General features: G+C 29.8%; 2 protein-coding genes across 3 annotated transcripts; one reads left to right on the top strand and one right to left on the bottom strand.

Annotated features, from left to right (window-relative positions):
- Positions 1 to 1,916: 1,916 nt before the first annotated feature.
- Positions 1,917 to 6,958, top strand: LOC145933143 (putative cytochrome P450 12a5, mitochondrial). Its single transcript, XM_083032668.1, has 8 exons — positions 1,917 to 2,130; positions 2,981 to 3,227; positions 3,761 to 3,957; positions 4,159 to 4,360; positions 4,810 to 4,969; positions 5,285 to 5,533; positions 5,970 to 6,188; positions 6,851 to 6,958. Exons 1-8 carry the CDS (start codon positions 1,917 to 1,919, stop codon positions 6,956 to 6,958), a joined length of 1,596 nt encoding a protein of 531 aa, XP_082888794.1.
- Positions 6,959 to 8,306: 1,348 nt separating this feature from the next.
- LOC145933140 (uncharacterized) lies at positions 8,307 to 22,827 on the bottom strand. Of its 2 annotated transcripts, XM_083032663.1 has the most exons (7): positions 21,742 to 22,827; positions 16,744 to 17,332; positions 16,395 to 16,675; positions 14,929 to 15,215; positions 11,379 to 11,684; positions 10,345 to 10,503; positions 8,307 to 9,841 (listed from the first exon to the last, which is right to left on the bottom strand). In XM_083032663.1, the coding sequence occupies exons 3-7, from the start codon at positions 16,666 to 16,668 to the stop codon at positions 9,587 to 9,589; spliced, it is 1,281 nt and encodes a 426-aa protein (XP_082888789.1). In that variant the 5' UTR covers positions 16,669 to 16,675; positions 16,744 to 17,332; positions 21,742 to 22,827; the 3' UTR covers positions 8,307 to 9,586. The 2 variants fall into 2 exon arrangements, with proteins under 2 accessions (XP_082888789.1, XP_082888788.1); XM_083032662.1 differs by having other exon boundaries at positions 16,395 to 17,332; positions 21,742 to 22,825.
- Between the last annotated feature and the right edge of the window lie 1,178 nt (positions 22,828 to 24,005).

Raw genomic sequence — 24,005 nt, 5'->3', positions numbered from 1 at the left:
TTTTTTTAATCAAAGATAACCACCCATGCCTTTATTAACATATGTACTTTAATCCCTGAAAAGGATTTTTTATTTTATAAAAGCAATAAAAAATAAATTTAAAATTACAAATTAAATTTCGTCGGTAAAACAGAGTACACTCCAGCATCACCTTAAGTCGTTTTTCGAGCAAACGGCTCATATACATTATATATACATAAATCTGAGCGATTAACTGTGAATTTAATGCGCAATGACATCGACAGCACACTACTATTGGCGCGTTGGTGGCGATGCGCCGTTGAAACCGCGCAATACAAAATATTATTTTAAGACCTTAAAATAGTTAAGAAATTAGCGAAACTGAACAGATTTATTGTTTAGATGAATAGTAACACAGTGGAAAGCAAATTTTAAAAAACGACTTAAGTCGTTCTGAACGGCTCATATATGATGAGCCACGCAATAATAATATAAGGAAGCAATATATATAAGGAAGCAATTTCTTTTTTCTTTTTCTCTCTCTCTCTCTCTTTCCCCCGCCTTATATTTTCTCGTTCTTTCTCTTTCAAAAGTATATATAGGACTACAAAACTTATACAAAACAAAAAAGTTAAAAATTTCCATAATATAAATATATATATAATATAATATAATAAATAATAACTTGAAAGCAATATATTATATGTATCCGCTATAATAAATAAAAATTAGGCATTTTTATTATCTATAGATTTTTTCAAACTTAAAAAAATTATATGCAATATCTGATAGTTTTATAACAGAATAATATATCGCTCTATATACATATATATATAATATATATTTGTATACAATCTACGAATCTTTTATTTTTAATATACGATTAAATGTACTTTAATATATATATATATATATATATATATATATATATATATATAATTTAAATGTTTTTGAATATTTTTTTATAATTTCAATTTATTTTTTATTTCGTTAGAATAATTATTATTATACCTCATAAATATATATACCTATGTATATACTTTACCAACATACGCAATATTTTTAATTATTTTTATTAAATATAAAATAAAAAGATGCAAAAAAGCTAGTAAAAATTAAAAAATAAAAACTATATTTTTGTCGCACTTTTTAAAAAGTAACATTTTTTATATAATTCACTATTTACTTTCAAAACAAGCAAAGTTTACCTCTTAGAAATCTTATCAAATATTTATCTGTTTATTATGATTCAATGAATTTGAGAGAGAGAGAATGTACAAAAGATCGTTAGTACAACAAATGTTAAAATGATTAAAATCACAAAACAAGCAGGCAGAAACAGTTCGTGCTCCATCCGCAAAGAGCGAGAAAGATTGAACGAAAAAGAAAATTGTCGCAAAATCTATACAAAAGGAAAAAACGCGAGAAAAAGGTATATACTTATGTAAAATTGTTTGATCATATTCAATATAAATTTTATATTTTTTATTCCAATTTTTATTCCAATTTGACACAGTCAATTACGCGAATAAATATAATAAATATAGTATATATATATTTTCAATTCTGATATCGTACTCTGCGGAGTATATGGAAATATATATATGAGTAGATATATTGTATATGCATATATTAACGTTGTTATTTTTTGGTTTAAATGTATATAAATTTGCGGTTTTTGATGTTTTTTTTACTAGTTAATTAAATATTTTGCATCATACATTTATTAAATAAATCATGTAATTTATTAAATGTTATTATAAATAAATGTCAACTGCGTTAATTCGATAATCCTGTGAAATCACTCGATCATTGTCAGCATCGCGTTTTTGTACAATATATATATAAGTATATATATATATATATATTTAGATATCGATATATATATATATATATATATATATATATATATGTTGTAGAACAAAAAGTCCAGAGCATCTGATAAAAATATAAGTATGATGCGTGTCAGGTTTCTCATTCGTGAAATTAATAGTTTATGGTTGCCATCCAATATACAATGTCGCGCAAAGTCGATCAAAGATTGTTCGATGGATAGCGAAATGAAAGATACGGAGAAGAAATCGCAACACGTGCGGCCGTTCAAAAATATTCCTGGTCCAAAAGCATTGCCTTTGCTTGGCAATTGGTTTAGATTTATACCATATATAGGTAAAAACTTCTTTATTCGATATAAATGCGTTTAATTTATCAATTTGAAATTTAAATTTCGATTTATATGCTCGAAATGATGAAATCATTGCTTATTAATTTATTTTAAATTGCAATACAAAATTTAAACAAATATAGTAGATTATATATATAATTCCATTAATTACGTAATTAATAAATAATAATGAGAAACTTTAGAAAAACTGATAATTAATAAGTACTATTATGTATTTTAGTATGTACGAACCACACACGTAACGCTCGTAGAACGTAATATCGTATATATGTTGACGCGTTAAGATGTATATGTTATATTTTTATACTAATTTCAGTGTTCTTTGAATTGCAAAATGCATAAAATATAGCTAAATAACCTTTAACAAATTTGCGTTACTCCTGCGATAATTTATCTAACAACAAGTCTCTTATTATAATTATTATTCAACATATATATGTAAAATTTTTTTTGTTGAGAATTTGACCAAGATTTAATATAACATTAATAATAGCATAACGTTTTATATACGCGCGCGCGTACAAGAGAGAGAGAGAGAGAGAGAGAGAGAGAGAGAGAGAGAGAGAGAGAGAGAGAGAGAGAGAGAGAGAGAGAGAGAGAGAGAGAGAGAGAGAGAGAGAGAGAGAGAGAGAGAAGATTCAAAGGACATTGATATAAAAATAAAAATAAAAATAAAATATACACTTTCCCTCCCTTATTGTCTTTCTTTAGTTTATATAGTCTTATTAGTTTTATAAAAAAAACTTATTTAATAGCATATATATTATTGTTTTTATTATTTTATTAATTATTGAAAAAAAAAATCGATTATTATGTCAATGCGATAATATGTAGGTGAATACGGTAATGCAGATGTAATGACTCAATTGCATATGCTGCATAAACAATACGGCAATATCGTCAAATTGAACGGCTTAATGATGAATCGCCGATCATGCGTTTTTCTATTCTGTCCGCAACTTTGCGAGGAAATGTATCGGTTGGTAGGCACCTCACCGATTCGAATTGCTTTAGAGAGCCTGTATTACTATCGTAAGAATAGAAAATATATCTACGACGAACACTATGGTCTTGCAGTAAGGTCAGTATAGTGAGTGCTTATTAGTAAGAATATATAATTATTTGCGAAGAAAGATAAATCTTTACTTATTGTGTATTACATTAATAAAATTAAATTGCAAGTGCGTTATCTATTCGTAATGCAATTTTTTTTCGAAAAAGTTTACACGCGCGCGCGCACTATATACATATATATATATATATATATATATATATATATATATATATATATACATATATATACTTGCAATTTTAGCAGTATATATAATATTGTACATTGATAAACATTTAAAATTTGATAAAAACATATATATTATGAAAACAATACTGCAATATTGTTGCTTTCAAATATTACAATGATATAAAGTGGCCTAGAAATTAAATCAGGTTTATAAAAATATATAATGGTTTATATATATTTATATATATGTTACTCTTTATAATATGAGTTAAAGAGGGTTAAATGGATCGCATAAGATATATCATCTCTTATTTTCTTGCTGGAAAGAAATTTCTATCTCTCTCTCCTTCTTTCTCTCTCTCTCTTGTTTTTAGTCAGGGAAAGATGTGGCGCGATTTTCGCTCAAAAGTCAATCCGCACATGATGCAACCGCAAACAGTCACAGCGCACGTCACGCAAATCAGTGAAGTGACTATCGAATTTGTGGAAAAGATACGAACATTACGAGATCCTAAAACTCTGGAGGTGCCGAATAACTTTATGAATGAATTGTATAAGTGGAGTTTAGAATGTAAGTATAAAGAGATGTAATAATATTCAATATATATAATACAGTCTCAATTTAATACGCGATTCTGTACATTTTGAGTATATTTTATAAATGCACTTTTATCAATGATACGACAAGAAAGTGTAATAGTACAACTAAAAATTAAATAGACATACTATATATTAATTATGATTGATAATTTATCCTTATTCCAATGAATAGCAATGTCTTCGATTGCGTTGGGTTGTCGATTAGGATGTTTAAAGCCTAATCTTGCCACGAATTCGGAACCACAAATAATGATTAATTGTGTGCTTGATACGTTTGATCTCATGTACCGTTTAGAAAATCTGCCATCACTGTGGAAGATATATAATACGCGAAATCTCAAAAAGTTGTTTCGTGTGCTGGATACGCTTAATGAGTAAATATTAAAAATTACACTCTAATTAAAAATTATACATATACATGTACACGTACCGTGTGTATTACTCGTAAATTCTCATGAATACATAAATTACATATTTGTACTTGTTATTATCCTCTTCCCACCCCTCTCTCTCTCTCTCTCTCTCTCTCTCTCTCTCTCTCTCTCTCCTCCCCTTTCTCTCTCTCATTACCATGTGATCCTTTCGATATTATCGTATCATACGTGTAATTGCGAGTAATTTATTATCAATTATCGTATGTCATCCTAATTATTCTTTATAGAAAATTTATACTGTGTCATTCTACTTTTACTTTTTTGTGCTCTCTTTTATACTGACACCTAATTTGTCCTGCATAAACGCAATGATAAAGTTTCAAAGCACTCATCTCGTCGTCATTATATGTATATTTTCTTAGAGTTCACATTTGTACGATCTGTTTTAGAATTTCTAATAAATACATCGAGCGCGCTAAGGAGAAATTGGGCGAGACGACAGACAGTATAGATTTACAAAATCGTAGTGTATTGGAGAAACTCTTGCGCATTGATGAAAGAACGGCTCATGTAATGGCGCTAGATATGCTAATGGGTGGTATTGACACGGTAAGTGTGCGAGATTCTATTAAGATTTTCGACATTTATGAATAATCGAAACAATCTTTAATACATCTTCTATACAAACGCAGCAAATTACCTTCTTCTTCTGACAAAGTAGATAATAATAATAATATAAAATAGCAATAAAAATAAATGTTTATAATTTTTTCATGCTTTTTTTTTTAGTAAAATGGAATTTTTTGAGTAAAAATAGAAAGATAATATATTATATAATATTTATGTAATCACATGAAATTATATAAGATTATAATTAATTAATAGGATTTACAGAATTACAAGTAAACAAGATCTGTGTTATAGACCGGCAATGCGGCTGGCGGTTTGCTCTATTATATCGCGAATAATCCAGAGAAGCAAGAAAAATTAAGAGAAGAGGTAATGTCTGTCTTACCGAGCAAAACGTCGCTCGTTACGCATGACATCTTGAATCGAATAACGTATGCTAAGGCCTGCATTAAAGAATCCATGCGATTATTTCCCATTACTATCGGCATTCAAAGAACTATGCAAAAGGATGCTACTATAGGAGGATACAGAATACCAGTAGGGGTACGTTCATCAATATTTTTCAAAATTATAAATAAGTTTTATTTCATATATATTATTAGTAATATAAATATATTATTATAAATTAATAAACTCTGTGTGTTGATGTGTTTTTACGTCCAAATGACATATATTTTTCTTGGAATATGTACTTTCAAACATTAATCATCTTCATTAATCGAACCTCAAATTAAAGTGTTATTTTATATATTAAAGCAGGATCTGCTTTTATTTTGAAATTAGATAAAGAATAAGCTTTCATTTTCCATTTATATTTTTAATGCTTATTCTTATTGTTAATTAATAAGCTAAACAGACTTGTATATCAATCTCTTATAATTCAAAGAAATGCGCAATTGAGTTTTTGTCATATGTTGCGGAATAATATGAACTGAATGATGAAATTGCATTCTCAAAAATCTTAATGATGTCTCATCAGTTTGACGTTATCGCCTGTCACGCATTGATCTCAATGGAACCTGCACAATTTCCGCTACCTCACGAATATATTCCAGAGAGATGGTTACGCGATAATAATAATAAATTTCCATTAAGCAAAGAGGCACATCCCTACGCATACATGCCTTTTGGATACGGTACACGCACCTGTATTGGCCGAAGATTCGCCGAAATGGAACTCGAGACATTGCTCTTGACAGTTTGTAAATTTTTCTTATGCTTTTTTTTATTCGTTCTCGGGATTCAATTAGTCGTATTATGATCTCGAATTTAAAATGATGTATGTTTTATTATAAAAAGGAGCAACGACGCCAATCAAAAGTACTTAAAATTTTTATCTCTAATTTTTTACGGTTCAAGATTGAACAAGAGTGGCGGGAGGAAAGAGCAGGGAACATTGCATTCTTTATTAAAATATATGCGAGATTTTATATAACGCAACTATCAAAGTCAAAGTTAGCGATTTTATCGTTCCACAAATTTATTCGCTTTTTTGTGTTTCTTTATTTTTATTTAATTTTCTTTTAATCTTTTTAAAAATCTGACTCTTTATTTAATTTTAAAGTTTAATTCTCTGTAAAAGCGACAAAATATACATATAAAAATTCAACAAAATATCAGATTGTAATATTTTTAATTAAAAAATGAAAAATTATAAATATATTCGGAAAGATACATCTATAATATGGTGTGCATGGTTTTTAACTTGAATTATTCTTCTTGAAAAAGTCAGTATTTCAGCTATAGCATATTTATATTTTATCTAATAAATCTGAAACTAATCTATTTTATTTTTACAAAATATATGTCTATGTAATCTGGAAAAAAATATAAAATATGTGCATTTGTGTTTTTATTTAGATCATACGAAATTTCCGAATTGAATGGCATCACGAACCACTCAAGTATAAAAGCCAAATTACAAGCACGCTTGCATTGCCTTTGCGATTCAAACTCATCGATTTGTAGATTGTTTCCATTTTTTTCACGTCATCCATTCACACCGTTTGTATTTTTTGTCTGAATTTCGTTGTCATTTTATGCAATATATATTTCTTTATATATATTCATATTTTTTATTATTGACACCCACAGACATTGCTGCAACTATGTATTTACGAGTTTGCTGCCTAATAAACGATACATATTTGATTTACAAATATCTGACCTGAAGAAATGAAAAAGATATCATTGATCACAAATGCACCAGAGGACAAAAAGCATAACATTTTGCTTTACGTGAGTTCTTAAAAAATAAGCGACACAAAAAAATATAAAATGTAATATCTCTATATAATACTTATAGGTATATATGTATATGTATCATCTCTATAATATATAATATATATATATATATATATATACATACATATATATGTATATATACACAAGATATTATATGTATATATCTTGTCTTTTTTCTTCTTTTTTATGATAGGTATTTTTGAATGTTGTTTTACACTATTAATATATACTCTGTAATATTAGTATGATATAATAATGATTTGAGATACAAATAGTTATAAAAAATATATATATATCATTGACGATTGATTATTTTTATTAAATATCATTGACGATTGATTAGTTTTATTAAATATTATTGACGATTATTTTTTATTAAATATTTATCAAATTAGTGTATATCCAACTTCGATTGATAAAAATAATAACTGGATAAACGTTGTAAACGAAATTAAGGTTTTCGCTTGAAACAGATGACAAGATTGGAATTTTTTATAAATAAATCTTCTCATATAAAGAAAATTATTCTAATTAATTACTATTATAGTTCAAACTAAATTATATATATATATTTTTTTTCTGTTTTAACACTCATTTGCTTGTGTAATTATATTATTGTTACCACAAATAAAAGATACATATAGTATATATCATAGCATGTTATATATTTTGAAATAAAAGTTTGAAAGTTATATTATTCTTGTACATTGTTTATATTTTTATTATTCTTGTGTTTAATGAAAGAAAAACATTTTTCGCATGCGTAAGTAAACTTTTTGACATTGTTTTCTTTTTATTTATTGCTGCTGCTGCTGTTGTGAAATAAAGATGTAATATATTATCCTCTCTTTCTTTATAACATTTGTCAGATTTTATTTCTTTATTAAATTAAATTTTTGGAGCATGTTGTACATCTAAAGTTAAAAAATTAAATTTGAATGACAAAAGCAGGTAGTTTCAGATAAAAGTTTATTTTGTATTAATATATAACAAAATATTACACACACAATATATAATATATATATGCGTATGTATATATACACAAATTATGGTTAAATTATCATTAAAAATGTAGCTAACAATAAGTAAAAAAGTCTGACTATATATAACACGTAGTTAGTTAATTTCAAAATCAAAATACTATAAAAGCATCTTATCAAAATTGAAATAAAATTTTTTAGGTGATAATTGGAAATGTATTATATAATTGATATGCATTGTAAATAATTGTAATAAATTATATATGTATATATATAGTGAGATGTATAATCTCTCTCTTATTTATATGTATACTTACAATTATTTATATACTTATACAATTAGTAAATTAACCTTTCCTTTCCAAACGAGACAAAGACTTGTACATAGCATAGAAATGAATTTTAGTATAGAAATAAATAAAATTTTCGTTAAGATTATATATATAATAGCACGTTTCAATTTGTATACAAAATATAGACAGTGTATAACAGATTATGAGCACGTGCATCAGGTAATCATCAGAGGTAACTTTAGAACTTGTCCTTTTTTAGAAAGATAGGACAATATCCTAAAAAACGGTACAGCTATTTATAAAACTATATATTATTATAAATCTGTATGTGTGTGTGTGTGTGTGTGTGTGTGTATGCACGCGATCGCCATCAGTTTTATTTATATTAAATGATTCTTATTAGTATATATGTCAGTTTTATATATATATTATATATATAGTATATATATGAGTGTGTGATAAAATTGTGAACTTTCATACGATGCAATCAACAATTAATCATGAAATAACAGAGTTACCGTATCAGCAGAGTTACTGCTAACAATATAATGGACGTCTTAACATTCTGTTAATCATTTTTATTACAAAAGTCATTTATATTACATTTTCTCCATGTACGTACTTCATTACGTTTAATGCTAAGATAAAACTTGATGCATATATTATTATTACGAATATTGACATTCTTTAGACATTAGTGAAGAATTAATATAAAGGTTATATTAATAAATTTATTAATAACATATAATAGTGATTTGATATCGCCTTGCATTTTGAAATTGCATTTTATTTTGTGAATGCCTCAAGAAACAAGTACGATAAATGTAACAAGACATCGCACGCTCTCGATAAATAAACGTTTAATGTTATTTGAAATTAAATGATTCGATGCATGAGAGAGAATCATGTAAGTCTATAATATATTATAATATATTTTAAGTACAAAAAGAGAGAGAGAGAGAGGGGGGGGGGAGAGAAGAGAGTAAGAGAGAAATCGTATGCATGTAGATTTTATAAATTATGAATAAATATGTTTCTATTTTTGCACCAAGCCCTTTAATTATTGCAAGTAAAAGTCATTAAAAAGTTTTTGCAGTTCCGATTTCACTGCCGTAATGACTGGAAGCCTTAGATTTTCTATCCGGATCCATCGCGATCGAAATAAACTCCTCGGAAATTCTCTTGTCCAATCCCGTATAAGTCTGCGCCAGATCCACTTGATCCTCCCCGATCGATGACATCCTCTTCAAAGATTCATTCTTAATCTCAATTTGTCTTTTTGTTTCCAGTTCCTCTTGATCCGCGAGCGACTGACGTTTGTGTTTTGACCGGAACTAAATTAAAATGTTCGTCAATTAAGTATAAATAAATAATTATTTGTCACGATTAAATTAATTATTAAAAATGGACCAATTACGGCAAAAGAAATCAAAATGCAAAAAATGTGTTTAAATTTGAAAGTTTACAATGTTTTTTATTAATCATATTGCACCATATTACACTTTAACTAATTTTGTGCTTGAGACACCTTTTTTTTCCCCCGCGTCACCGATTGATGACTATTATACAATCCATCAGGTTATTTTCAGATTTACACATGTAATTATTAATACTTTTCTCGCGATGTTCTCCCATTACTTATATTTATGTAATTGTATAATTATGTTATATTAGATTGACAAAGTTATTTATCAAAATATAATTAGAGAAAGACAATATTATTTGTGTATATTTTTGTATGCCTATATACATAGGTATGCGTATGTTATTATGAATTTGACCATCAATTTACTAAGAGAGAGATATATTCGTTTTGATTTTATATTCAATAGCTCACCAATTGAGATGGCGGTCGTCCAACATACGGAGGCATATGAGACAACACAGGTAGGGCACCGTATGTCGTCGGTGTAGAGATCGAAAGAGATCCAGCAGGCACGAATGCTCCAAACGGAAATTTTCCTGGTGCTGGTGGTGGTGGCATACCATATGGTGACTGTAATTGCGCAATATCTCTTATATTATTTTCGTATAATCTTTTTTTTTATCACAAATTATCATATAATACCGTATTACAAAATTTGTCATACAAAGTCCAACTTGTATGTTTCATGTCGAGACTAAACAACTTCCATATATTCTTTTTTAATATTTCGTTTTCAGTTTCCAATAGCTTTTTATTCCAATGGCACAAAATCAAAATGTTATGTTTAATCGTATAACAACGTATAACGATATTTCCATTCTATGTATGCGTGGCCAAGAGATGATGTGAAGTGATGAATGAGATAATGTGAAGCAACATAAAAATTATATGTTAAGGATAGAGATGTTTCGAGAGAATATATAAAGTCTCAATATCTATATTAGCTTCATAACGTATAGTTATTTTGTAATATTGCGCAGTAGCTATAATATTACACACACGCACGCACACGCGTTTTTTATTTTATTATACATACATATACATACATACATACATACATATATATATATATATATATAATATTATATTAAAAAATTTCAATCTTTCTCTCTCTCTCTCTCTCTCTCTCTCTCTCTCTCTCTCTCTCAATTTTTTTTTTTTAATTTATGTTCCATCATTTATATTCCATCCATTAATATCTCAGAGTCGTATGTTGATATTTTTTAGTAAATTGTTTCGAGCATATCTGCTCACCTTCTTCACATCGCATTCCAAGCACAAGATGTTAACATACCGACGATTATAATAAAGCGCGCATCAATTTGCTCAAAAGAGTTTCTCTTTGGTTTAAACTTTCTAGCACGCATGTCACTGACCTATCCTATCCCCTAACAACGAGTGGTCATAGTTGTTGGAGGTCGTGGGAGAAGAGACCGAGCATTTACCTGAATCATCGGATGCATCGGCATCGGCATCGGCTGCACCACATAAATCGGTGTCTGCTGGCTCTTGGCGGGCACGTGATTCTGCGTGATGACCCACTGGTGAACCATATTGCGAGTCTTCAGGTGACCATCGCTCGCCGTTTCGTCCGTGATACTGCTTCGTAGACAGCCGCACAACTTTGGTGTCAAGGTCAGACAGCAATAGCCGGATACCAATAGCTCTGCCACACTGGCCACTAGCAAGCCTATACTCGCTAGTAAACCTGCCAAACCACCATCTACTTCCACCACGTTGCTGTCATCATCCTGAAACATGTATTTTAAGATTCTCGATTCTGCGTTCTTTATAGTAAACGCGGAAATCCAACAAAGACGAAAAAGATGACTATAGTGTTTCGTTACAAATACATGTATCGATGAAAATTAATCATTTCATATAAAAAGTAAAAAGGATCTTGCACAAATCTGTCACATCTGACAAAGCTATGTTTCGATCAAAATATAAAAGTTCAGTCCATATATCGTCTAGCACAAAATAAACAAGCATCAAACAATATTCTTTCAAAGTTTCATAAAGCTAAGAGGAAACACGCCTTGTTAATGCGAGCATTGCGTGAGTTCGCGCGCGAGCATAACTTCCTATACGTTCCGCGATCGCGATCCATGGAATTTCATGGTACTGCTACGGCCTGACCGCGTTTTAGCCTTGGCATTGGGAACTTTCTCCGACGGTGGTCAAACGATTTCATTAGCTGCATTCGCCAGATCCAAGCAAAATCTCATGAATTTAATATAAGCTCGATATATCAAGTTAAGCTCGATTGCATTATTATTTTACAGTTTTTTTAGGTCGAAAAAGAGAGTTTTTTCATCATTTTGATATTAAATGCTTAAAAATTAGCAGTTTGTTAGATTTGTCAATTTTTAAATAAAAAAAAAAATATATATATGTGTAGATTTTTGGACATTTCCAGGCAAATCCTCTCATGTGCGTTTAGTTATAATATAAATTATTTGTTCTATATACTTGAGGACGTGTAAAAATATTTTGCGCATATCTGTTTGTTTGTTTGCTGTTAAACGAGATAATAATAACATTATGTTCAACACATTTATATACATATAAATCGTAAATATTTCAACTTTTGTTTTTACACTTAATTTTTTGTTACTTTTTTCCGCTATAAAATTTATATTCTATAACATTATGTGATATATATTCAAATTGTTTTGATGAGAAACTATTATGTAATCTTTGTGATATCAATTTTCCTCGTCGATCAAAAAGTTTTCAAATTTACAAAAGCTGATTTTTATGAATTATACGCACATATTGTATATTTATATTCTTATTTTTTAAGAAAAAATTGTATTCGCAATCATATTTTTCCGTCCAAACTGTCCAACTATATGATGCCAATGCTGACGCACGCGATAAATCCAGATCAGCTCGTGTGTCTGTGTATTAATTAGAGATAAAACTCCACGGCTTGCTAACTAACATTGCTGGAAATGTATTCTTGATCTTTATCGAGTCTGCGCTTCTATGCTCATAGAGCGTGCAGTCCATGCCAGCGCACGAATACAAAAAAAAATCAGATAATAATGAAGCTAGTCGTTACGTCATCAAAGTGATAGTAAAATTTAGAAATATTAATTTTTTCAAGTAGGCTAGATATACGTATACATATACGTATTACACACAATTATGCGCAAAATTTTTTCCTGATTTTCTGGTATTATTTCGAGATCAGATTCTTAAGCGTGATTCTCTGATTTAACGTTGAAATGGATAAATTTTTGTCTTATCTCAAAATCATAGGATCGATAATACTTACAACGCGTATGTATATGTTATACACTCGTCAACAAAATTAACGCATATGTATTTTAAGTCAAAATTTCGCATAATTTCAAATAAGCATAACTCCGCTAAAAATGATCTTATTTGAAAAATTTTTTTTTCACTGTCAAGCTTAAAGTCTCTACTTTAAAAACCATTCGTCAGATTTTTAATTTATCCTCCCCCCCTGTACGCCACTGTTTGAAAAGTAAGGACGTGTTTTGTCTCTAAAAAATTGCGTACTTTGACGCAGTCCACGGGGTGGAATAAATTTTTTTCGCAAATCTTATCATAACTATCGTAAAATGTGGACTTTTTACTACAAATTTTTAAAAAAAGCAAAGTTTGTACGATTTTCTTTCGCGGAGTTATTACATATGAAAGTTACCCATACATTTTTTCCATTTACCGCCAGCATTAGTATTACCCGACACGCACCACGAGGTTGCTGGTTGGATTTGGCGCATAGTGTGTGTGTGTATGTGTGTGTGTGTATGCGCCCGCGCGTGCGTGTAAATTTGGGCTCAAATTCCTTAAACAACAATTAGAGCATGCATTAATATGCGTGAACGTATAGAAGAAATAATCTGAAGACGAGGCGGGAACACACAATTTTGAATGAGAACGTTCCTACATTTCCCTCTCCTAACCATACGCACGCACACATACACACACACAGCAAAGAGGATTTGGAGTCATTAAATGGAAAAAATGTATGGGTAACTTTCATATGTAATAACTCCGCGAAAAAAAATCGTACGAACTTTGCTTTTTTTTTTAATTTGTAGTAAAAAGTCCACATTTTACGGTAGTTATGATAAGATTTGCGAAAAAAATTTATTCCACCCCGTGGAGTGCGTCAAAGTACGCAATTTTTTAGAGACAAAACACGTCCTTACTTTTGAAGCAGTAGCGTACCCCCGAGGAGGATAAATTAAAAATCTGACGAATGGTTTTTAAAGTAGAGACTTCAAGCCTGACAGTGAAAAAAAAATTTTTCAAATTCAATCATTTTTAGCAGAGTTATGCTTATTTGAAATTATGCGAAATTTTGACTTAAAATACATATGCGTTAATTTTGTTGACGAGTGTATAATACTGGAATAATTATATTAATAATAATCTAGGAATTTTACAAAACAGAAGAAAAAATTTAAGAAACTTAATTTTTTCCAATAATTTTATTTACTTAAAGGTAAAGTTTGCTATTAGTGGAAATTGACAATTATAATATTAAAAAATTATAATTTAAAATAATTAAAATTAAATTAAATTCTCTTCTATATCTCTATAATTTACGTTTTCTATTTCTTAAATTGTACTAAATTCTTGCAAAAGTTTATTTTTTTTTTATAAACGTAATTTTAATTTATTAAATTATTTTTATGATATAATATATACATTTTATACATATTATAATAACAATATCATCAATATTTTTTTATTACTTTAATATAATAAATTAATGATAAACAAACGAATAAATTACGAGTTTTTTCTCTTTCTTAGGCCTGTTTCTACCAACGTCGGTTAACTTTAACCTACGGTTAAACTATCTTTGTCTTTTTTCAAGTACGTTCTTAAAAGGAGAAAGATATAATTGAACCGGAGGTTAAAGTTAACTGATGTTGGTAGAAACGGGCCTAAATGTCACATATTTGCCTACACAATTTAAAATTAAATCAAAAGATAGCATAAAGGACATACCGAGAGATTGAGAAACGATACTTCCGATGCCCTCTGCGAGTCCCTGACGACTGCTGTCAAGGCCGTTATAGCGGCCATGTTGGACAGAGCAAGAGCAATCAGGCTGGACGCGAGGTGAGCGGATGCGAAAGCGGAATTTGTTTTAGTAGAAGACGTCGCTAACGTTGCAACCACTCCTAGCGCACCGGCAACCAGGGCACCTGCACCTGCCCAGAGTCCTGCACCGGAACCACCCAAGGAAGCGCCGTGGACGAGCACCAGGACACCAAAAACGACCAGAACGATGCCTAGGAATTGTGCAAAATAATATCAATCAATTACCGCAGCATCTTATTCACTTTTAGTTGACTTTGTGTATGAGTTCTGTGCGATTATTACATTTCATATATCCGTTATATAATATATGATATAATAATGTCTAATGTACAATTTTTGTATAATATATTATACCATATTATATTGTGTGTGTGTGCGTGTGTGTGTATAAAAGATGTTTCGCGTAATTGTGTTTACAGTGATTCACAAAAGGAGATCAAAATTAACTCGTTCGTTTCGATCGTCTCCAATTATTTGGGAGAAATAAATCGCAAAGATACAAAGAGCATCATGTGCAAAAATGAATTGAATGTGTATGACTTTCTAAGTGAAATGTTTTCACTCTTACGTTGCTTTCTGATTTATGTGCATTCGACATTTAGCTTCGCGATTTCTCGAAACGCACGCACGAATTTTTCTCCATCTAAAATGTATCACTATTTAATTGCCTACAATTAAATGGCAATACATATTTTTCCTGTTGAGGAACTAATTTTCATAATTAATCGCAAAAATTTCCTATTTGCTAAATAAATTGTGTGTTTGTGCTTGGAGATTCCTTGATTATATTATTATTACATTTCTATTGTAAATGTCGCACCAAAGAAATTATATTCTGATCTTTTATTATACGGAATATCAAAAAATACACCTCGCGAATGAGATAACAGAAATGCAGAAATAAAATGGGACAATTTTTCATCGATAATAATGCAATGATAATTTAAATAAAGCGCTATTTATATAATTATAAATTTTAACAATTGTAATAAATTTTAATTAATATTACAATAAGCAAAATTATATTAGTAGCTAATAATGTACAAATATATACACATACACACACACATACATATATTGTACTTACATATATACGCTTTTAATTATAAAGATATGAAACGTGACAATATTTAATTGCTTCATTTTATAGAAACATAAAGAGATATAAATAAACTATTCACTTCGGAAGTGTGTCGCCAAGTTTACAGTTCACTTGCAATTACATTGTCTCATTTGTTAAAAATCTCAATTACATTACTCGACTTTCAGACAAAATCAATACTAATAATACTAAAGATGAATCATTCTAGTATTATATGAATAATATCGATGATCAAGAAATTGGAAAGCTTTCTCGCGTCACAATTTACCTAGTAACAATTGTCCACAGGACGTGAACATGAGTAGATTGGAATCATTCTTTGCCTCAGAAGTTGCCTGAAGAGCTTGTCGATCTTCGGCACGCTTCGGATGCTGATGCTGTCGCTGTTGCTTCTCCGGAATAAGAACATCTTTCGAATGTTTCGACTCTAGACAACTCTCCGGCTTCGATTCCGAATTTACCGAATCTTTCGATTCCTTGGAATGACTTGAATTTTGACTCCTCACTGTGGAATCGAGCTCAATCGTCGCTGCGTCCTCCATGATTCTCCTTCGAGTCAATTGTACATCGTTGACTTTCACGATAATAATGTTACGTCAATTATTACTCGTACGTACTTGTTTGAGACAATTTTTCGTCGATAATGTCTCCTGGGTACTTGCAACTTTATTCGAGGTTCAAAGTAGAAGATGGTAATATCTCAATCGCGGCAACGATCGCGTTTTCCAGCCGATTTATAAAACTTAATTTCTCACTTGCTGTTATATCGAGCATAGTCTTGCGCCAATGCATTTTTATGTCATGTAAATTAATTTGAGATGAACTCACCCCGATTTGTGCATTTCTTTCGTTCCAATTACATGTATATATACTTTCAAATCTATCTCATTTTGAGCCTTATTATGCGTGACATATTTATTGTTGACATAATATAAGGACAATATAAAGATTCAATTGTGAGTATTGTTTATGATAAATTTGTCTGTTTTTTCGAACCGTTTCTTGAAAATTGACGTATAAGATTACATCACAAAATATTTTATATTACTTGAATATCCACAGATTGTTATAGATTGTTTACAACAATTACGAATTAATATGTGGCGAATGATATTGTGGCGATAGAATGTTACGTCCAATTCGAAGCAGATTATACAATGTGATAATCGCTGATTCGACTGGCAATGGACGCAGAATCGCAATTATCTGGAAATAAAACAAAAATTTTCTACAACACTTGTGAATAAACGATATAAATTACAAAATATAAATTACAATCTTGATATTATAAATAATTATATTATATTGAGGTACAGTGTTTTCTCGATTATAAGATTGTCGCTCGCGACATGATCGACTATAATTTTATATCCGGAGACAAAAGTTAATTTATTTATCTTTTAGAAACTTGGCGAATAAAAGTGAGACAAGATTGAACGAGCGATGACATTTCATGAAGTCGTGGCATCACATAACTCGAAACTCGATTGCTCGTGAATCGAATCAAGGGATGGGAAGAGAGGGAATCTCAACTAGTGGTCTTGTAACCAGAAATAAATCAATCTTACAATAAAAAAACATTGCATCATGATACAACTTAATAGTACAAGATTTTTTATCCGCTCATCTGAAATACAATGTATTTTGATTGTTATTAATTGTGATGCGGGGGAAACATTGTGTTAGGAGAAAATTACATCTCAAAAAATTAATAATAAATTATAACAGCAATCATCAAAACTTTTTGTCATCTTTTTTTTTTGCAATTTGCGAAGATTTGCGATATATATCTTTTATATTAATAACATTAATATCATATTATAACTAATTGTAAAGTAAAATTAAAAATAAAATTAATTTGATATATTGTTTGATATGATTTCACATTGATTTTTTTTACATTTTATCTTAATGTCCCATATATAATAATTTCTTTTTATGCCATTCTCTTTATTATCAATAGCAATTGAAGATATTTCAGATGGCCAAGCTAAAGAAAATAGTATATTATAATTGTACATATTATTATAATTTGTTGGATATATATATACACTCGTCGACAAAATTAACGCATATGTATTTTATGTCAAAATTTCGCATAATTTCAAATAAGCATAACTCCGCTAAAAATGATCGTATTTGAAAAATTTTTGTTTCACTGTCAAGCTTGAACTGTCTCTACTTTAAAAACCTTTCGTCAGATTTTTAATTTATCCTCCTCCCCCGTACGCCATTGCTTCAAAAGTAAGGACGTGTTTTGTCTCTAAAAAATTGCGTACTTTGACGTACTCCACGGGGTGGAAATTTTTTTCGCAAATCTTATCATAACTATCGTAAAATGTGGACTTTTTACTACAAATTTAAAAAAAAAGCAAAGTTCGTACGATTTTTTTTCGCGGAGTTATTACATATGAAAGTTACCCATACATTTTTTCCATTTAACGCCAGCATTAGTATTACCCGACACGCACCACGAGGTTGCTGGTTGAATTTGGCGCATAGTGCGTGTGTGTATGTGTGTGTGTGTGTATGCGCCCACGCGTGCGTGCGTGCGTGTAAATTTGGGCTCAAATTCATCAAACAACAATTAGAGTATGCATTAATATGCGTGAACGTATAGAAGAAGTAATCTGAAGACGAGGCGGGAACACACAATTTTGAATGAGAACATTCCGACATTTCTCTCTCCTAACCATACACACGCACGCATACACACGCACGCACGCACACATACACACAGCAGAGAGGGTTTGGAGTCATTAAATGGAAAAAATGTATGGGTAACTTTCATATGTAATAACTCCGCGAAAAAAAATCGTACAAACTTTGCTTTTTTTAAAAATTTGTAGTAAAAAGTTCACATTTTACGATAGTTATGATAAGATTTGCGAAAAAAATTTATTCCACCCCGTGGACTGCGTCAAAGTACGCAATTTTTTAGAGACAAAACACGTCCTTACTTTTCAAACAGTGGCGTACAGGGGGGGAGGATAAATTAAAAATCTGACGAATGGTTTTTAAAGTAGAGACTTTAAGCTTGACAGTGAAAAAAAAATTTTTCAAATAAGATCATTTTTAGCGGAGTTATGCTTATTTGAAATTATGCGAAATTTTGACTTAAAATACATATGCGTTAATTTTGTTGACGAGTGTATATAAATGTTTAAGATACGAAGCAAATTTTGCATGACAAGCGTTATTTATTCAAGATAAAAAATTGTGTATGATACATACACCATAAATATATGTAAAAAATTTTTTTTAAATTGCATGCAATTTTTGATTTTTTAAAAATTGTAAATTAAATAAATTCGTGTATTATATTGTATATTATACTTAAATAGCGCTTACACATTTTACAGTTTCGTTTTATTTTCTTGTTACAAAGATGCGCAAAGAAAGATCCGTTAATCTTTAAACGTGCTATGATCGTGAAATACCGTGAAACTATTTCGAACAACCATCTATTCGACACATCAGGAAACGTTATTCGAAATTTATGAGATTCGAATTGTTCGCACGCGGAACAAGATATCGGTATGAAATGAACGGGATAATTTGCGATGTCACAAATTGCTCCAAGTATCATCCAAATTGCTGCACTAAATCGAGAGATTTCGGTTTTTAAATCTTCATAAGCAGTTTTTATTTATTATAATGTATCGCGAGTATATACGTATGCGAGTGTATGTTTAATTGTTATCATAATTTATATATTAATTTCATCAGTAGAATTTATTATCAATGACAGATAGAATCTCACAAAAAGAGTTTCTAATTTGAAATTAAAAGTATAATTTTTTTGCTATTAATTTCAACGCTAACGCATCGTGTTTTGATTGACATAATTTACAAATTTAACACATAATCTTCAAATTTACACAATACATGGTATATTTGTTGAGAGACAATTATACTTTATATTCTATTATATATATCGAAATTGTATTATATATAATTTTATTTAATCTCCTAATTTTATATAATATTTAATTTTATGTCAAAATTTTACACACACACACAGTATGTCTAATTTAAATGGATATTTCAAGTTTATAAACAATTTCATAAATAATTAAAGATATAAAAAAATTGTTTATACAAAAGTTATTTTGTTTGGAACATGACATCATGTATGATTAGTAAAGTTAGTTTAATAAATTAGTTTTTGTAAATAGTAAAATGGAAAATGTACAAGAGATTTCAAAGTCAATTATTTATTTTTTTTTAATAATAATGCTATTTTTTATGCGAGTGATGTGAGACAAGTTTAATAATATACTAATTAAAGGTCATTTAAAATCATAAAAAATTGTAAATTGATGAAATTCTTTTACATTTATCAGTATGTTTAATTTGAAATGACAACTATAATTTATCAACTTTTACACATGTTTGGCTTTTTATATTTGACTTTACCTTGGCTTTTAAATTTTATTTATGTTTATTATTTACGTTCGTTCGTTCGTTCATTAATTAAGATCCATGACTAGAAGAGTCATAAAGTCGATAAAGAAATATATCATTATGAAAATCGATGTCAGTTTCGGTCGATTAAAATGCTGTTCGTGGAATATATTGTTATTATAATTCCATTGTACGACAAATATCATTATCGAACAAGATATAACTTTTTCCTAAAACAATTTTCCTGTATCATTTTAAAACAACAGAGATATTTTAGATTGTTGTGTTAGGTGGTATAAGCTATATATGTATATATACACAAATAATTTTTCTAAATGCGATAACCATCTTTTTTTTATATAAATAGAAATAAATAGGACAAATATTCTCTTCGATATAAAAGAAAGAAAGAAAAATTTATTACCGGCGACTTCAAAATATCAATATACGTGTTAATGTAGTTGAAAACTAATCGCAAAATAGTGATTAAAACATGAGTTGAACACATCCCAATTTAATCTTCCATTTCTCGTACTCGTGAATAAACATACATAACGGACCGTTCTTACAGCTGCGAGGCATCTTTCGGAGCGTTTCGAGAGAACTTGATGGAGATTATTATTACATTCACCGGAGCGCTTTGGTCGGCGTGCACAGAATTTTTACATTTTATATTTTTCAACTTTTGCATTTTATAATGTTTTTCAACTTTGTTTCCCACTTTTTACAACAGCCATAAATGAATTTTTATAAAAGCCATGAGTTTATTCCTTTTCGCAGTATGAGAAAAGATTTATAGTATATAGTACATATCGTCGATTTCAAACTCTTTATAATATGGACGCGGAAAAATTTTATAAAATCCTTAAAACTACGCGCGATTGTCCCTCACACGATAAAAACAGATATAAACTGTAATAAAGATGGAGAAAAAAATAAAAGAAAGAATAAAATTGTCGCATCCAAATCAAAACTCACCGAAATTCTACTGATTAATTTTTGTTTTAAAATCTATTATTTTTTCTTCTTTTTCTTAACAATCGTAAACTGCCGTCTGTTGTAAATCGTAAATTGTAAATTATACAATTATATAATTATAATATAAAAAAATTAAACACACACACACACACACGCACACGAGAGTATTCAATATTCAATACTCACGAGAGTATTCAGTACTCAATACAAACGCATAAAAACTTTAGTACCTTTCCGTAGATTCGAATGATTAGCGGGAATAATTAACGTACCAACAAACAAACAAACAAAATTATTACTGTCGATTCTTTCAATTTACACGCCTCGTCCCGCTAATCGGAAAGCTAAACCGATCGTTCGGCGAAACGATCGCGGTTTCGCAAAGAAAATCTATCGCGTGACCGATCTGTCGAGCATTCGATCGGTGACTGGAGTTGCGCGTCGAGAAATGTACACGAACAGGTTGCAGGTACACTATCCCTACCTGTTGCTCCTGCGCCTCTCTCTCTACTTCCTTCATCTCTCACACATTATTTCTTTCTCCCGCTCACCCGCTTTTCCTTCTCCGCTTTCCTTCCCTCTCCCTCTCTACGCCGCATTGCGCCAGAAATTTACGAAATTGACGCGAGAGATCAATCACCTCGCATGCCTTCGTTAGGGGAAAAGTATCAATACAAAGGCAATCGTAATGTACTTGAGGCTCCTGCGCATAGGAATTTATCGCATTTTCGTGCGCGGCTTTATAGATAATCAACATCATTTATGTGTCACAGTTTATATTTATAGTATACAAGTTTATTGTATACAAAATGGTCCATTATTGAGATAGTACAATTGCAAAACACAAGACTGACAGAATTACATGCGGATACGAATCAAAAATGTACAATAAGCAAGTTTTTTATACAAGATTTTGTTTCCGAGAAAAGCAGCTTTTGAATTTGTAAGATTAAATACAGTATATTAATCTGTGTGCGCGCTTTCTTTTATGTATATGTATAAAAAAAGTCATGACTATATTATCTTTGTAATAGATGGTTTTAATAGATGCATATTTTGATAACCACTGTCGAGACGAATTCGATGATGTATGTCCAATTGAAAATGATTCAAGCTTAAAAAGGCACAAAGACGTTATTAATTTTTCAATTGAAATTTTTTTCCTTGAAAATAAGAACCTTGTATAAAAAAATAAAAATTATTCTCTTAATCTGTTTTTACGTATATGCAGCATCATTTTTTTCTTTCCGATTGTACCAATTATATGGGACATAATATTTTTAGAAAAGTGATTCGCGTATCGTAAACTTGATCTTTTGTACAAAAAATATTGGTTTTATCTAAATGATCACTACAAACAAAGAATAATTCGATTCGAGTATCAGACAATTAATATGTAAATTGACACAATTGAATGAATCTTTACGATGATAATAAAGTAAATGTGTAAAATCGCATGCATTTCGTCACAAAGTTTCACGCACGCATCGTAAACATTAATTAATCAATTATAATGTTTTCTCGTTCTTCTCTTCTTCTTTTTCTCTTTCTTGTGATTCCTTAACCCCGAAGCGAATTTTAATATGCAGTTATTCTTGCCCTCGCGCGCGCAATGTATATATATATATATATATATATATATATAATTTCCCGAAAACACTGTAACTGGTTACTTGCGTTCAAGTTGAAAACTGCTCTTTTATTATGAATGTTATCGATGCAAGATTAACGCATAGTGTAATTAAAAGATCAGTGTAACGGATAATGAATCATATGAATAAAAGCAAAAAATATGCTCTCAAGGGGGAGGGGAAGCAAAGGCAAAGATGTTTGTTTTAGAGCTAAAACACGAAACAAATGTATATTTTGCATTTTGCATAAATAAAAATTCCAAACAAGTGCGAATTATTCAAATCAAGTATTTTTATACTATTTTATTATTCAATCTAAATCTCGTGTGTATAAATTGTACTCTTGTTCGTATTCTTCTGTTTACAGCAAATTTTCCATATACCTCTATTTCTATATACCTTTCCATGACCTCTTACATTTATTTTACTATTAATTTTTTTCTTTAATATACATGCACGTTTCTCATTGGTAATGAAATAATTTAAAAACTCAACTTCAACTTGAAAGATAATTTAAATATCTAATAAATCTCGCAATCGTATATGATTCATTATCATATTATATGTATATGTGATTTAATGAATCGTAAGGATTAATAAAATCAAAGAAGAAATTTGAAAATGAAAGTCGAAAGAATTTGTTTTTTCCGTATATATACCGTATACCGTATACCGTATACAAGTATTTAGTTAATAAGTTTTCTTAGTGCATCGAGCGTGTACTACATCAACATCTCCTGTAACCTTCCGAGATAGAGCGTATCTCCGCGTTTCGAAAAATACCAGCGCACGTATGCGAGTTCTCGTTCTCGTGTGTATCGTTCTTATGGCGCGGCGTTTGACGATTGTAGTAAGTTTGTAAA

Source organism: Prenolepis imparis, unplaced genomic scaffold (assembly GCF_030444845.1).
Source record: "Prenolepis imparis isolate NDT839.2.m4 unplaced genomic scaffold, iyPreImpa1.0 SCAF_2, whole genome shotgun sequence".
Taxonomy (NCBI): domain Eukaryota; kingdom Metazoa; phylum Arthropoda; class Insecta; order Hymenoptera; family Formicidae; genus Prenolepis; species Prenolepis imparis.
Note: the sequence above shows the minus strand (reverse complement) of the source record. Positions and strands in the feature narration are given on the sequence as shown.

Coding starts and splice junctions, on each gene's coding strand:
- LOC145933143 (XM_083032668.1), top strand. CDS start 1,917: ATGATGCGTGTCAGGTTTCTCATTCGTGAAATTAATAGTTTATGGTTG. Junction 3,958..4,158: donor GTATAAGTGGAGTTTAGAAT/GTAAGTATAAAG, acceptor TCCAATGAATAG/CAATGTCTTCGATTGCGTTG. Junction 4,970..5,284: donor TAATGGGTGGTATTGACACG/GTAAGTGTGCGA, acceptor TCTGTGTTATAG/ACCGGCAATGCGGCTGGCGG.
- LOC145933140 (XM_083032663.1), bottom strand. CDS start 16,668: ATGGAGGACGCAGCGACGATTGAGCTCGATTCCACAGTGAGGAGTCAA. Junction 11,685..14,928: donor TATCGTTTCTCAATCTCTCG/GTATGTCCTTTA, acceptor TACATGTTTCAG/GATGATGACAGCAACGTGGT. Junction 10,504..11,378: donor CGATGCATCCGATGATTCAG/GTAAATGCTCGG, acceptor GCGCAATTACAG/TCACCATATGGTATGCCACC.